The sequence below is a fragment of the Centruroides sculpturatus genome, unplaced genomic scaffold (assembly GCF_000671375.1).
Source record: "Centruroides sculpturatus isolate CEXI.00-Female unplaced genomic scaffold, Cexi_2.0 scaffold1526, whole genome shotgun sequence".
Lineage (NCBI taxonomy): Eukaryota > Metazoa > Arthropoda > Arachnida > Scorpiones > Buthidae > Centruroides > Centruroides sculpturatus.
The window spans coordinates 95772-111367 of NW_019392610.1; the positions used below are offsets into that span (position 1 = coordinate 95772).

The following is a 15596-nucleotide window of genomic DNA, read 5'->3' on the forward strand; positions in this document are numbered from 1 at the left end:
TTTATATGAAAACTGTTCGCCTAGATCGGACGGCAGACCTTTACAAGTGGTGGTCAGCAAACGCAAAACAGTATCCAAGCCTGACAGAATTCGCTAAGATTTATCTATCGTCTCCCGGCAGTAGTGTATATAGTGAGAGGCTATTTTCAGAAGCAGGTATAGTTTATGAGGAAAAGCGCAATCGTTTGCTATCAACAAATGCTGAAAAAATTGTTTTCATTCATTACAACTTACCACTGATAGATTTTAAGTATTAAATGTAATAATTTATGATTAAAATAAATACGTTTTTGAGTAATATGTGCGGTTTTTTTTCATGATTTGGTATTCGGTATTCGGCCGAATGTTGCATACTATTCGGCCGAATACCGAATATTAAAAAAAGTAGCCGAATATTCGTGGCATCTCTAGTTTATTGACCACTGCTGATGCGATAAAGACAAGGCGGTGGCTTGTCAACAAATTGAGAAGAACAAAACAGATGACTTTAACATGATACTTTCAAAATTAATTGTAACTGATGCTTATTTTTTGATAACTACAAAGTTAAAATAAACAGTAAGCTTACTTGTTAGTCTTATTTAAAAATTATCACATTCCCATTCACATTAGTTCATATATGGGAGAGTCTATTGTAAGATTTTTCAAATCAAATATTTTATGGATTTAATGACATGTCAGAAGAGAAGAAATTTGACAAACTAATCAGAATTTTATATTTCTTGAGAATTTATTAATATTTAAACTTGCTGTAGCATATTCAAATTTAACATTATTTAGGAAATCAAAAGAATAACAATTTTTTTTTCTTTTGATTAGAATAAACAACAAAATGACCATCTGTCTGCAGTTGTTAAAACTGAAGATGATAATTCTTTCTATGAAGAAGGTGAGTCTGGTTTTATAATTAACCTGTCCTGCATTGTTCCCAAAAATATTTGCGTTAACCTCATTGACCTGCGTGGGTGATCCCGAATATTTTTGTGTCAACATCGGAACGTTTTTGATACTAGATGTCGCTATGCATCACAATTTTTATATTAAAACGAAGTTTTGAAATATAAATTTTTTTGTTTCTATATTTTTCAATATATTTATTTTGTATGTGCAACATAAAAAAATAATTTTTAATAACACAGTAAACACGATTATTTTAAAAAAAAATTTAAGGCTTAGCATCGACGAAAATTCAACATGGTGGTACAGTCAACAGATAAAAATTTCAACATCGGATAGGTTAAACAACTTGAATCCAAAAGTATCGGTTAGAATTATTTATGTAACAATTAATAATTTCCGATCAGGCATTCATGCCAAAATTTAATAGATGTTAATTTCTTTTTTTTCTTTCTTTCTTTTTTTTTTTTTTTTTGATGAAACGGTCATATTAAATATTTAAAATTGAAATTTGCAATCGTCTAAAATATTCTTATTAATTAATGTCTCAAGAAAAGACAAAAAATTGTACAAAATTAACAGATATGAGAATCGTGTGATGTTTTATTCTGCCCATCTAATTTCTTTACGCAATTAGATGAGCAGAAGGCCCAAAAGATTAGTGTTGCTCCAAAGGACCCAGGCTGAAATCTGTGCAAGAGACTTGCTAGGAATTTTTTGCGGACTGTTATGGGTTCCCGGATATGTTGGCGTCCAGCCATCCCCGTCATGTGCCCGTGAAAACAGCTCTTGGTGACCATGGGGCAGAGTTTAAAAAAAAAAAAAAACAAAATTAGGAAATAAATTATCAGTGCAACAAATTTTAATTGATTGATTTTCTGGTAAATAAATGAAATAGTCACAGAAAATAAACTTTTTATATTTGTTGTAAGTTTAGAGAGACTGTTTTGATTTTCAATGTTACAAAGATTGTCTGATAAGTACCTAAAATATAAAATTTCATTTAAGTGTTTAGTCTATTATGTCATATGTTATATTTTGGAATTGTAAGTATTACAAAGCCAAATAAATAAACAACAATATATATATATATTATATATATAAATTAGGATATTTGTTTGCTATACACTCTTAGGTCATTTGGCCAATTGCTTCGAAACTCTGCAGTTATGTTAAAATATCTCTAACTTAGATAATGTACATCCTATCCCAAACTATCAAATAATTTTTGTCTACATTTGATTGCTGGCTTTACATGTAGCACCATCTATTGGAAAAAAATTTAACAAAGTAATTAACTAAATATAATTCTTACAAAAAAAGGATATCACTTAAAAATATATATTTATATTATATTCACTGAATTACTTCAACAGGTAGCACATTGCACTTCCTGCTTGAAGTGTAGTAATGTTTTTTCTCCGTACATCATACTTTTCCTGTTACCAATAGAGTTGTGCCAGTCATCTATATAACACTTTTGAGGGGAACTTTTTGAATTGAAATAACGTGACTTGCACTACAAATCAGAAGTTCATATATAGTTAATCTGGTCCTCTTTCTCTTATGATTTCCATGTCTGGTCTCGATTTTCATCTATCTAACTCCGTTCTCAAGATTAAGGAAGGACAGTGGGAATTTAAGTACAGGTAGCCCTCGGTTTACGCCGATTCACAATAAAGCCACTGCGCAATTCACCGTTTCGAGGTGTAATTCCCTGATTTTCCCTATGCTAGACTGATTTTCATTTCAGTGTTGACTTATTTACCGAGCTGCGACATTGTACATTCGTTAAAACAAAGATTTTTATTGAATATATTTATTTTTTCTGTTTAATATTTTTAGGTATGTATACATTTACATTAAATTAATACTAAAATACTAAACGTTTAGGTACTCACGAGTCAATATATTAAACTTAATAGTCCAATAAATGACGTCCGAATCCATAGCGCCAATGAATGTATTCCATATCTGTTCGTTCAGGAAAACACCTTATGACGCAATAGCATTTCCGGCGATCACAAATTATCGTTAGTGAGACATATCTACTTCTCGTTGGCCAGACGATATTTACCTCTCCTTAGCCACCTTGAATTTTCCCGCTCAAAGTGACCTTTTATATGCACTACGGCGACCGGTGGTCGACCAATCAGTGTCTCCGCTCGTCCGTAGCTCTACGTCGGGTTAGCGTATCCTTTCAACTAAGGAAAGTTTGACGGATGAAGTTTGTGAGTTAGACAATGATTGGGAGCGAAGTGCAAATGTAAAAAGGAACATCATATTCGACCATATTCCGAAATTCTTAATGAAAGAAATCAAAAATATAAACAATTAAAGATGGATACTTTTTTCCGAAAAATGTAAGAAATTCGAAACTAAAATTTTTAAATAAAAACATTTTACTTTATTTTATGATAAAATACATTTTAAAAATTAAAAATTTATATGTATTTTGTATTATATTGTATTAATAAACAAAATTATTAGCTTATTTTTCACTTATGTAGAATCTAACCCTATACCTCACTGTAAATATGGGTTCGTTTTACGCCGATTCGATTTGCACCGGCTTTTGTAGGAACGGAACTGCGGCATAAACCGAGGGCTACCTGTATACAATTTTTTCAAATTGCAGCCCAATAAGTATCCTCCAGTAATCAAGTGGATAAAATCACTAAACACCAGTAGTCAGTTGTGAAGAAACCCCAGAAAACTCTACATGGCCATGTCCGTTTGGGTTTTCTTCACATTAGTAACACTTAAATTGGGGCCAGCTTTACATAAAAGTCTTTCTGGGATGCATCCTTCTGGAGAGATTGTTTGAGTGTTGCGTTGCCGTAACCAAATGCCAAACCAATTTTAATACTTTTTCTATAAACGCGATATTTATGAGGACATGCTTAACTACCAGGAAACGTGGACATACCACTCCTCTCCAGATTTCATCTCCCCTTATTAACTCATAAACCTATTGCCCCAAACTTCTTTCACTGATACTGCTTAAAGATGTTCTAACGTTCAGCCAAATTAATGTATGTGGAACGATTTTAAGGCACAAAGTAGAGCTGGAAGTCTTTCTGTGCTAATGATTATTTTTCCTATTTATTATCATGGTGACATTGCTTCATTCAAAACTTTCTGAAGTTGCAGTCTGTGTAATGAGTGCTTTGTTCACATGTTAAGTCTTACCAGTTAGTGTCAAATCTGCTTCCACTATTTTTAAGCTGCAACTTAGATGTTTTTATTGAGCTATACTTTTTCAACCTGGTTTCACCAGTTTTTTAGGATTACATAAAAGCAATTATTCTTGCAATTTTTAGAGATTTTTTTTTATTTATTTAAACAAGTCTTATACGAAGTCTTTCGGACGTTAAGGTTAGCGACTTCAATCACATGCAGGGCCATCACAACCTATCCAACACAGATCACTTTTCAAATATTAATAGTAGACTAGATTAATTAGTAGTCATTGACCATCCTCTCTCCCAAGAAGAAGACAATTACTACGTTTGGTCGAATTAACTTCCAACCTCCATCTGCAACAGTCCCTTCTTCCTATCAGACCCACCGGTATGGTGGCATTTGAATAGGAAAATTATATAATATGAGGTTACTGGCCTGCACAAAGTATGATTTAAGTGGTTTTTGAGGGTGTTGAGTTTAAATATTTGGTCCATTTTTTGTCGAATTTGATTGCTTGGCAGATCATCATTTGATATTTGGCTGTGAATGAAACTGTTACTGTATTTTTTCTAACATTAGCACTATCTTTTTAAGATACAGTAATACCTGAACTTACGCGATAGGTGGGACTGAGCGGTAACCGCGTAAGTCGGGGTATAATTTCGCATATAAATACATACAAATAATTTTTAATTGGGGCTGGAAAGTAAAGAAAACAATAATTTAGAAAAAAATGTTTAATAAAATCTTAGATAATACATATGTATAACAGATTAGGCCTATATTATTTTACAATTTTTCACATTTACTTGATTATTACGCCATAATTTTAACATTGTTTCCATCTCAGCGATAATACTGTGACGTTTACGAATGATGCTTGAATTTAAAGATTGAGCATTTTTCACAGCTTCGAGAATTTTTTCTTTGCCTTTTATAATTGTTCTGACCGACAATTCCGGTAGATCAAACTTCTTTGCCAATTCACAAATTTTCATTTTTGTATCGAAGTCTTTAATAATGGGTACGTTCGTAAAGTCAAACAAGTTAAATGCGTTAGTAACGAATCGTTTGAAAAGTCTAACAAAATAGGAATAACGATGACTTCATTCTCGCTTAACTCGTTCGACTTTACGAACATACCCAATGTTAACTTTACATTCCAAAGATAAAGTTTTTCTTTTCTTGTTTGATGCAGAAGAATTAGTTCTACTTCATTTGGATGACATAGTAGAGTCTCTTGAGTCTCCGTAGATATAACAAACACAGAAATAAATAACACAAAATGAATTGTAGCTATGTGTCGATTCCGCATGATACATCCAAACATGTAAGCTGAACAATTGTGTGTGGGGAGTGAGTAATCGAGGGTTGCGTGACGCTCAAAAGACGAATCTACGAGATTTGAAAATCGCGTAAGTCGAGGTATTACTGTATTGTATTTTTTTATATAGTATAATATAATATAACATTTCATATAATATAACAAACACTAAAATGAAAACCACATAAAGAGTTTGATTATTTTAGCTTACCATTGTCACATTTATTGCCATACTTGTATGGTACGAAATTGTGCCATTTCATACCATCCAAGTGTGGTGATAAACGTGACAATGGTAAGCTAAAATAATCAAACTCTTTATATGGTTTTCATTTTAGTGTTTGTTAAATAAAATATTGATTTATATAATTAAAAGGTTATCTTACATAAGAGATTATTCACTTGCTGTGATAAATCCTTACGTAAGATAACCTTTGTATTTCTATTATATAAATCAATATTATAATACAGGGATAGGCAAGCAAAAGTTCAGTAGGAGCTGAAATGTAGGTTTTGCAAAATGCATGGGAGCCACAGTTCTGTACTTTTTTATTCTGTATCGTGATTTTATTATATAATATAAAACAAACATTGAATTTTTTTAATAAACATATTTTCACAAAATTGTAAAAATAATAATAAAAAGCAGAAATTAACACTTTCAGCAAGAACCGCATGTAACTCAAAATGAGCCGCATTTGCCCATTCTGTTATAATATAATATAAGGGTTAGAAGTATGAAATGACTAATAATCTTAATGTTTGTACTTATTGCAATGCCAGGCTTACCTGCTTGCTCATTATAAAATAATCTACTTTAAAATAAATACAATATACAAACAATATACTGTATGATAAATTAAATATAATTCTATTATAACATGTATATTTTGTTATATCTTGTTATATTATCCTTTTTTTTTTATTAATGTGCATTTTGACATCAGTTATGTCTTGGGATACATTTTGTAATAAAATTTTCAAATAGAATGTAATTTTGAAAAGTATTACTTTAAAATGTAAAAATGCTTTTCTGTAATTCTGTTTTTATATCAATAAACAAATTTTTTATTTCAGTGATAACGTCCGATCTTCCTCCGGTAGAGTTTCGGTATATTAACCATCCCGTATCCATTGAAAACTCTGAACCATTCACTTTTGGTTACCAGAGCGGGCAGCTGGCAGAAAATTTGCAGTACAACTATGAAGAGCCAAGATCTGTAGAGACAAATCCTTTAAATTTTCTGTGAGTACCAATTCTGCATCATGATATGGAATGCTTAATATTTAGATTTTAAGACAATACCGTAAAAGCTTCATATAATAGAAATTTATAATATTAAACTACATTTTTCTGGAAAGCAATTCGTAATTTTAGGTAAGTGATGATATTAACTATATTTTACAACAAGTCTTACAACAATAAATAAGTATAAATTCAGATAACTAACAAGGGGAACCCAGGAGGTTGTTGTCACTGATTTCGATGGAATTTTGTGGATGTGTAGTATTTACTCATACTTAAACTCTGCCAAAGCTGCAGGATCTGCTATTCGGGCATTCTTGAGAAAATCACAATTAAAATTTTTCTAGAACTGTTAATACCTGTGCAGAAGTGCCATTTACACATTCTATGTGGGATTCAAACCTGCATAGTAATGCTCTTTGCACAATGCCTTAATCAATCATGTCATGCCATAAATGCGTAAATACAGGCATACCTCGACTTACGTCGTTTCGAGTTACGTCGTTCCCGATTATACGTCGCTTGTTAAAAAAGTATATGGAAAAATAAAAATCAAGTTTAAGTCATTTTATTCGACTTTACGTCTGTCCGCCACAAATATTGAAGTCGTAATATCACTAGATAAATGTTTAAAGCGCATAAAATCATATTAAAATATATACAAGTATGTACTGTATTTACAGTACACGCATTCGTAAATTTAGATTACTTTTTTTTGTACTATATTAAAAACTAAAATTTATTTGTTTGTAAGCTTAAAAGATTTTTATTAACCATATATTATTAAAAATGCATTAATAAATAAAATACAGAACCGGGAATGGTAATTTACGGTTTAGCCTAGTGATAAGTAGATTCGGAGACAAGTAAATTAGACTTACGTCGTTTTCCTGGAACCAATTACCGACGTAAGGCGAGGTATACCTGTAGTGCTTCTGCATAGATATTAATAGTTCTAAAAAATTTTAGTCATGATTTTCTTGAGAATGCCCAAATAGCGGGTCCTGCGGCTTTGGTAGAGTTAAAGTACGAGTAAATACTGCAAATCCACAAAATTTTGTTGAAATGGGTGATGACAACCTCCTGGGCTCCCCTAGTAAGTGCTTAACCTTCACAGTAATAATGTATTGATTAGTTTATGTATTGTGCACATAAAATAAAGATTCTATAAATATCTCACATATATCCAAGTGTACATGCAGATGTGTGCTTAAGCCGTGGTCACACCATGCAATTTCCAGCTACACAGGCAACTGCAACTACGATGGCTGTTCTCGTTAACTAGTAAACCCCCTTTGAAAACCGGTGTGACTGCAACTGCAACTAGGAACAAAAAGTTTGTTCTACTCGCACCAATTGCAAACGTACATCCAATCAGCAAATGTCTATTTGCCACGTCATACGGTGGCAACGTTGAAAATACTGTAGTTAGAAAATAATGGCAGAAAGTAAAATGATGGCTAGTTTAACAGAATCAAGATTAATCGAGCTAATTCAGTCTCATGAATGCTTGTGGGATTTTAATTCTTTGTTTTATCAAAGAAAGGATAAAAGAGTGCAGGCATGGTGTGAGATAAGTGAAAGTCTTAGCATTTGTAAGTACCATTTTTAGATTTCTGGATATAAAATGTTATTGTTTTTAGTTTGGTAATGACAATATTGTTTTAAATATAATTAAACTCACGAAAGAAGTGTAAAACAAGATACTGTAATTTTATTGGTTTATTATAGGATCACGTGTTTCCGAGTTGCAATGCCAGTGAACAATGTGTGACCATGAGAAGACACACGTGACTCACGTTTGTTGCAGTTGCAGTTGCCTGCGTGGCTGGAAATCGCATGGTGTGACCATGGCTTTAGAATACACTTGTATTTAAGAATATCGGTGGCAATTGCGGTTTTCGGTTTATAGCCAAAACAGCTTATGAGATACATGTCTACACTCAGTGTTCACATTTTCCGGATGTGGCCACATTTTTAAAAAGTGACCAATGAAATTCTAATAATGATTAATATTGCTGCATTGTGTTCCCAATAATTACTGTTGATTTAGTTTATGAAAATGTTAAATCTGCATTTAATTCTTAAATTTTAACAATATCTTAATCAGAGACATCGACATAGAGGAGTTGGACGTGTCGAGTCCGAGCATGGACGCCTTTCCCAGCATGGATTCGTTTGGCGACCTGAGTGTCCTGGATCTGGTGAATGGCACTGAAGTCACTCCCTCTGTTACCCCCATCAAATTCCATGAATTTTCGCAGAAGAAACAATCCGTCGGTACGAGATCTTTAGATTATTTTTGTCTCATAATTTGAAAAAATGTTTTATTGCAATGCTACCTAATTTACTAATGTTTCATTTGTACTTATGTTAACATTCTTCATTATTATATACTACACTAGTGTTAAAACTTAAAGCAAAATTGTGAAACAAGAGTAGCCAAAAATTATGTCGCACATAAGTTGGCAAAATGTCAAGCAAACAAGGCATGATAGCAGTGCATCTGTGCAAATGTAATATGCTAGCTATGTATGGCAAAATCGTTTCTGACAAACAACCGTCTGCTAGGACTGCTAATGGCGAGGAAGTGTTCTTGATACATCGGTAGCTTATGGGGTGTTGCAACAGAGAGCTGATCATTTGTGTTTTTGTTGCATGCATTTGTGCCTGTTGCTTTAATTTTGGATAAAAGTGTAAATTTTAAATAGGCAGAATTAAACTTTCATATAAACAATTTATTCTTAAATGGCTACATTCTTTGCTATGAATTTCTAAATTGCTTTGCTCAACAAAAATCAAATATCTTATTTTATTATTCTGTCCTTCATAGAATTTGGTTTGTGAATGAATGCTCCATATTTTGTTGCAAATGAATCAATTTTCAGGCTTTGAATACCCGATTGCTTGAGACTTTAGCTAAATTAGTAAGCTAAATTGCTTGAAAGTCTCAAGCAAGTTTAGCTTACTAATTTAAGTAAGAGAAATCTTGAAAATTGAGAAGTTGTTATCATGTTTTCATCTTCAGACTTTCTTGAACTTTTAAAATTTGCATTATATATGGATATATTAAATTTATTTTGTTTATTGTAATGAGCTTTTTTCGGAGAATATAAAATTTGGGGAAAATGAAAGAGATATATTGTGAAACTGTTTTTTCATGTGAAGATTCAGAAATAGGAGTATCATTCATACCTTGTGCATTTAATATGATGTCTCCACCTGTACAAAAATAATTCATCTTAAGGGATGTTAATGTATGCAAATTTTTGTCTTCTTAACATCTTAGTATTCAAAATGGCTTGTGAATCTGTTAGATCCGAGGATGTGGACCCCAAATCGCCTAGAAAAAAACAAATCTCGTAAAAAGTTACGAACATAAAACAATTGAATTGTAAATTTATCGTCCCAAAAAAGTTTAAAGTAACACCACCAAGTTCAATTTGTCAAAATAATCCAAAGATTAAGGCTTAGACCCTGCTTTATCCAATAATGTATATAACTTCCAGATTTTTAGCTTCAGTTTGGCAGAAATCCAATATAACAACAAATTTGAAACATTTTTAACTTTTCTATTTTGTTTTTCTGTTGCACTTTAAACCAAGAATAATACATTTTTGTAAACAAGTCAGCAAATTGCAAGTTGTCTCGTTTTCGATATTTTTGAAAATGGCTACAAAAGAAAATGTAGTGATGTATGTAATTACTTCAAAGCAACAGCAGCTTTGATCAATTAGTTTTGGCAATTGCTGCAAGTTATCTAGTTGCATATTCAGATAGTGCCAAGCCTACTCATAGCTGAAGCGGAAATTAAACAGATATTGAATCACTCGATTTTTCAGATATTGTTTCCTCTGAAATATGGAGCCTGGACCTTCTGGGGAGACAAACATTTGTTGCATGCTGCAAAGCATTTTGCTTTTAATTGATGCATCATTTTGTTCTGTTTTTAAAGGAAGAATAGAACATTGCTGTATCATCTATCAATTAACCTGATGGTGATTTTAACTTAATATTTAAAACAGCCTAGATAATGCATAAAAATCAAGAATTTGTTTTTGTAGACATCTTTGCAAGTCAGTTTGGGTGAACTTTCATGTCAAATGCAAACTGAAATCTAGAAATTAAACAAATTTAAACTTTCAAAATATAATTTTCAGTCTTGCATTTTATTTATTACTAACAGACCCAGCCACGCATTGCTGTGGCTCAAAATGCATCTATTATAAATGTATAACACTTCCTGCAAGAGGGAATTTCGAAAAATCCTTTCTTAGTATACAGTCTCTTGACATACCCTATTAAAACACAATAAAAAATGCAAAAAACTGCATCTAGAATAGTATAATAGAAGCTGAGTTCTTCACAGTAAATCTTAATCCTGTCTCTCTCCCCCATGTAGGAGGGAATTTCAACATCTATATAATGTAAAAACACACGCATATTTGAATGCAATGTTGTGCCAAAATATGAAAGCAGTTGGTGAAGAACTTTTGGAGATTTAAGATTTTGAACAAATGAACATTACATTTTTATTTGTATATATATTCTAATGGCTTTGAAAAATAAAATATCAAGTAATTATGCATAAATTTCTCTTTTTTTTTTTAGACTGCAAATTTGATGGGAGTATTTTACAAGCAATAAAAGATGGAGGCTACAATGGACTGATACCCATCACTTCTCCTCTAGTGGCAAAACTGTCGACTCCTCCCATTTTGAGGAAGGGAAAGAGACGTTTTGTATCCTTTTTGGTCATTTTGATGTTTTAAGCTCTTGCTTGTTTCTTTGTTAGTTTCCAAACAACAATTTAGGAAAGATGTCTGTGTCAATTTTATAATTGAAAACGCTCTAAATAAAAGTACACATGACCATCTATAGGAAGATAAAACTCATAACAGATTGATAATGCACAATAGAGAGGATAAAAGGTCTGTAATGAGTCTAAAAGTTATTTTCATAAAAGTTCAATGTGCAGGCTTTGTTAAAATGTGATAGGGCACTTTTGTCTAAACTAAATTGGAATATGATAATTTTATTGTAGTTGGTAGGAACTTTGATAACTTATTTCCAAAGACTTTGTATAATCTTTCCAAAATGTTTTTGCTTAACTCAAGAAAAAGACTGTGCCGGTCAGATTAATGGAAAATCAAAATCTGGACATCCTACAAAGTATGGATCAACCCCTTGAGACCATGGACCCAAAAGTGGAACCACAGCCCGATTTTGAGGTTGTGTCCCAAATCAAGATGGAGTCGGCTGACCAGGAAGAGTCTGTGCTTCCTGGCATTGAGATATTCTACAATTCTGCCGATCGCTTTCCGCCGGACGGAGATGTGGCAGCCTGCACGGAAGATCTGGGTTTGACAGAAGAGATCCCATTACCCCAGTTGGATGAGGCAGACCTGGACTCCGAGACATTCTCCGTCACTCCAGCGAAACGATCACCTGTTAAACAGTTGCCCTTTTCACCATCGCAGGTAATTAAAAACATGTGCCGATACTCCAGTGTAAGTAAATGCCTCACTGAGAAGTAACTCCGGTTTGGTTTTCTTCATAGTTTCTAAATAGCCCGAACATTGGCTTCTCTGCCATCAGTCTGACATCCACACCAGTGTGCAAAAAGCTAACATGGGAACTGACCTCCTGCCTTGACATGCATTCTCCCATCTGTAACAGGTAAGTTAAAATACAGTACAAGATTAAATTTTCTACTACAGTCATTATGTTTACCTTGTAAATACATATACTCTCTATCGCCCTTTTATAGTTTATGGCCAATTTAGTAATTTTACAAAATGAAATGCCAAAAACATGAGTAAGTCCATTTTGAAAAGAGATTATACAAGGGGATCCGATATTTTAATATTGGATCCTCTTGTATAATCTTAAAGGCCAAAATTACACTACCTTTTAATATTTATAATTAAAGAAAATATTTAATACATTCCACAAAAACTACATACTTTTGTTTATTTCTTGACATAATGGCCATAAATGTTGAGACATTTATCCCAGCATGACACTAGTTTGAACATCCCTTCACAGTACTATTGCTTGAAGTAGTCCAGAACGGTGTCTTCAAATTCCTCCTGATCTGCAAAGCACTTCCCTGCCAAAAATTTCTTTAAAGGTCTGAATAGATGAAAATCTGAGGGGGCTAAATCTCAACTATACTCCACACGTCAAATCAAGCCAAACTGTGATCGGTACAACGGGATTGGGAGGTCCTTAAACATCTTCCGTATAGTCCAAATTTAGCCCCTCATTGGATTTTCATTTATTTGGACCTTTAAAAAAATTTTTGGCAAGGAAACACATTGCGGATCAGAAGGAATTGGAAGACGCCATTCTGGATTACTTCAAGGAACTTGACAAGCAACAGTACTGTGAAGGGATGTTCAAACTAGTGTCATGCTGGGATAAATGTCTCAACATTTATAGTGATTATGTCAAGAAATAAACAAAACTATGTAGTTTTTGTGGAATGTATTAAATATTTTCTTTAATTATAAATCTTAGTGTAATTTTGGCCTTTACCTTTAATATCGGACTCCCCTCATACATTATCTTTAGGTTGGGTTTATGCAATGCATTTATATCATTTGACACACTATGTGGCAAAGAATTAAAATAATTTTTTTTTCCTACATGGTTGTCCATGCTTTAATTAAGACACTATTGACTGTGCCATTGCAGTTTTGGTCCAGTAGTGCTCATAGAGTTTAAAAATAAACAGATCAATGTTTATTGGAAGGTGATGGTTTAAATGAAGCCAAATACTTAGTTCTTAAACACTGCTTGTTCAGATGATGCCAAGATCAAATGCTTATGATTTCACATCAACATTTTATACACATGAAGATAAATAATTTTTTTCTGTTTAAAAAGTAAACACATGGAATATTGCCTAGAGAAACATATTTTTCCATTACAAAAGGTCTAAATGTTCTGCAAATCTACATTTGTGTAGTCATTCCATTACTTTTAGAAATATTCAAGTTAATGAAGAGGCATAAAAATGAGCTACAGACATACAGCTGTCTGTTTTCTTTTTGGACAAAGAAAGATGTACAACATATGTTACTCTGAATTACATCTAAAATAATTGACACACTTGTTGAATAGAAATGAATTGTGGGAGTAAAGAATAGGAGAAGAGAAACAAGAAATGATAACAGCATTTTTGGTCAATATATAAGATATAAATCATAAAATATGACTTACTATTATGTTATTGGAGTTTCAGATACGACATCTAATATTTATGGAAAAATTAAAAATATCGTTGATACTTATGACTAATAAATTTTTTCAAATTTCAGTTCGGTGCAGACTCCTCTCTTCCATAATTCTTTACTGGACACAGATCCGAGGACGCCGACTCCTTTGAAAGATGGACCATGCTGTGAAAAGAAAGAAAAGGAGAAAAATAGTTGTGCCAAAACTTTGGTATGTTAACTTTTTTGCCAAATATAAAATTAAAATGACTATTTTAACGGGCTGTCATCTTTCTAGGTAAAGGAAACTTCATCGACGGTCAAACAGGTAAATAATTTGTAATTTAGTGAATTTTTATTATTGATATACTTATTTTTCTGGATAAATATAACTGGCGTTGAAATTCCTTGTAGACAAGCTTTCAGACTAATAACGAAAGTTCAATTGGTGCAGTACCACAGATGGAAGTGAGAATCCTACAGGAAAGTTCACAGTTTTCACTTAATTCTCCTCTGGTCCTTGATAATGGAAATGGCGGGAAGAGAAAAGACAACAAAGAGGTTTGCTGCCAAAATATTTTGCAACGGAATTAGAGAGGAAATTCAATTGCATGTTTTAACTAAATCTCTGAACATTTTAATTTCTAGAATGTTTCGCCTGTAAAGAAAGTACGAAAGAGTCTCTATCAGTCTTGGTCGATTCCAGGAGACATAAATGTCCCGGGTTTGGGCACTTCCTTATATCTTCAGTCTTGTGAGCTGCTGATGAATCCAGAGACTCCAGTAAGTTTTGTATCAGATTAATAATATGGTAATAATTATTATACATACAAAATTGAAACACTTAGTAACTTTAAAAAAATTACAATAACTGAATATGTGTTTAAATTTAACAATCTACACTAAAATTAAGGTTGGAACAGAATATTGCTGATAAAACAATATACAGTGTATATTCCTATAATTTTTATATAATTTTTCGTCTTTAACAACTAGTGGGTGGGTGGCACAACATAGCCTGTAAATTCCTTTAAAATATTAAAACAGAACCAAGTGGTAACCAAATTAGATGCACTGCCATTATTAAGTAGTTAAATATTTAACTCAAGATGTGCTGTAAATACTTTCTTCCTTCTAAGTTTTTGATTATGGATATTGAGTAGCCGTAGCACCTTGTGACAGTGACTAGGTTAGCATCTTGTGACAGTGACTAGGTGAAGTAGAAATAATAAGCCTTCCATGGGTTTTAATTTATTTTTATCTAAAAGTTAGCCAGTAATGATTACTGTTCCAGTTTAGTTCTTACTTTTACTGTTTAAGTGAAATATAAAATTGACTATTTGTCAATGTTTTCTTTGTTACCTTGATGAATGGAATAAGGCTGATGGGAGGTCAATAGCTGCTACCTTGATTTCTAGGCATAAAGACTTTTTGGCAAAACTTGTTACAGGAGATGAAAACTGTATCATATATGAAAATATTGTTTGAAAAAGACGATGGATCAACAAGTATCATCTACAGTGGTACCTCAGGTTACGAACGCCCCAGCATACGAAATTTTCAGGATACGACATGAAATTCGAACATATTTTTGCTCCACGATACGAACAAAAACTCACCATACGACGTTACATTAGTTCGCATTTTTCATTTGTTTTTCTTACTACAGTTATTTTTTTAAATGTATTACTTGGCTTTAATTTGAGTATGTTTTTCGCGTTGG

At 32.6% G+C, this 15596-nt stretch overlaps 1 protein-coding gene across 3 annotated transcripts in view; it reads left to right on the top strand.

Annotated features, from left to right (window-relative positions):
* Window positions 1-15596, top strand: part of LOC111617677 (myb-related protein A-like) — a 47488-nt gene that overhangs the window by 26326 nt on the left and 5566 nt on the right. For all 3 annotated transcript variants that reach the window (XM_023358959.1, XM_023358960.1, XM_023358961.1), the window contains 10 exons: window positions 820-889; window positions 6485-6653; window positions 8764-8933; window positions 11265-11395; window positions 11777-12133; window positions 12214-12332; window positions 13979-14105; window positions 14172-14201; window positions 14288-14434; window positions 14522-14656. In XM_023358959.1, the coding sequence (XP_023214727.1) occupies window positions 820-889; window positions 6485-6653; window positions 8764-8933; window positions 11265-11395; window positions 11777-12133; window positions 12214-12332; window positions 13979-14105; window positions 14172-14201; window positions 14288-14434; window positions 14522-14656 (1455 nt within the window). The remainder of the gene's footprint in view (window positions 1-819; window positions 890-6484; window positions 6654-8763; window positions 8934-11264; window positions 11396-11776; window positions 12134-12213; window positions 12333-13978; window positions 14106-14171; window positions 14202-14287; window positions 14435-14521; window positions 14657-15596) is intronic.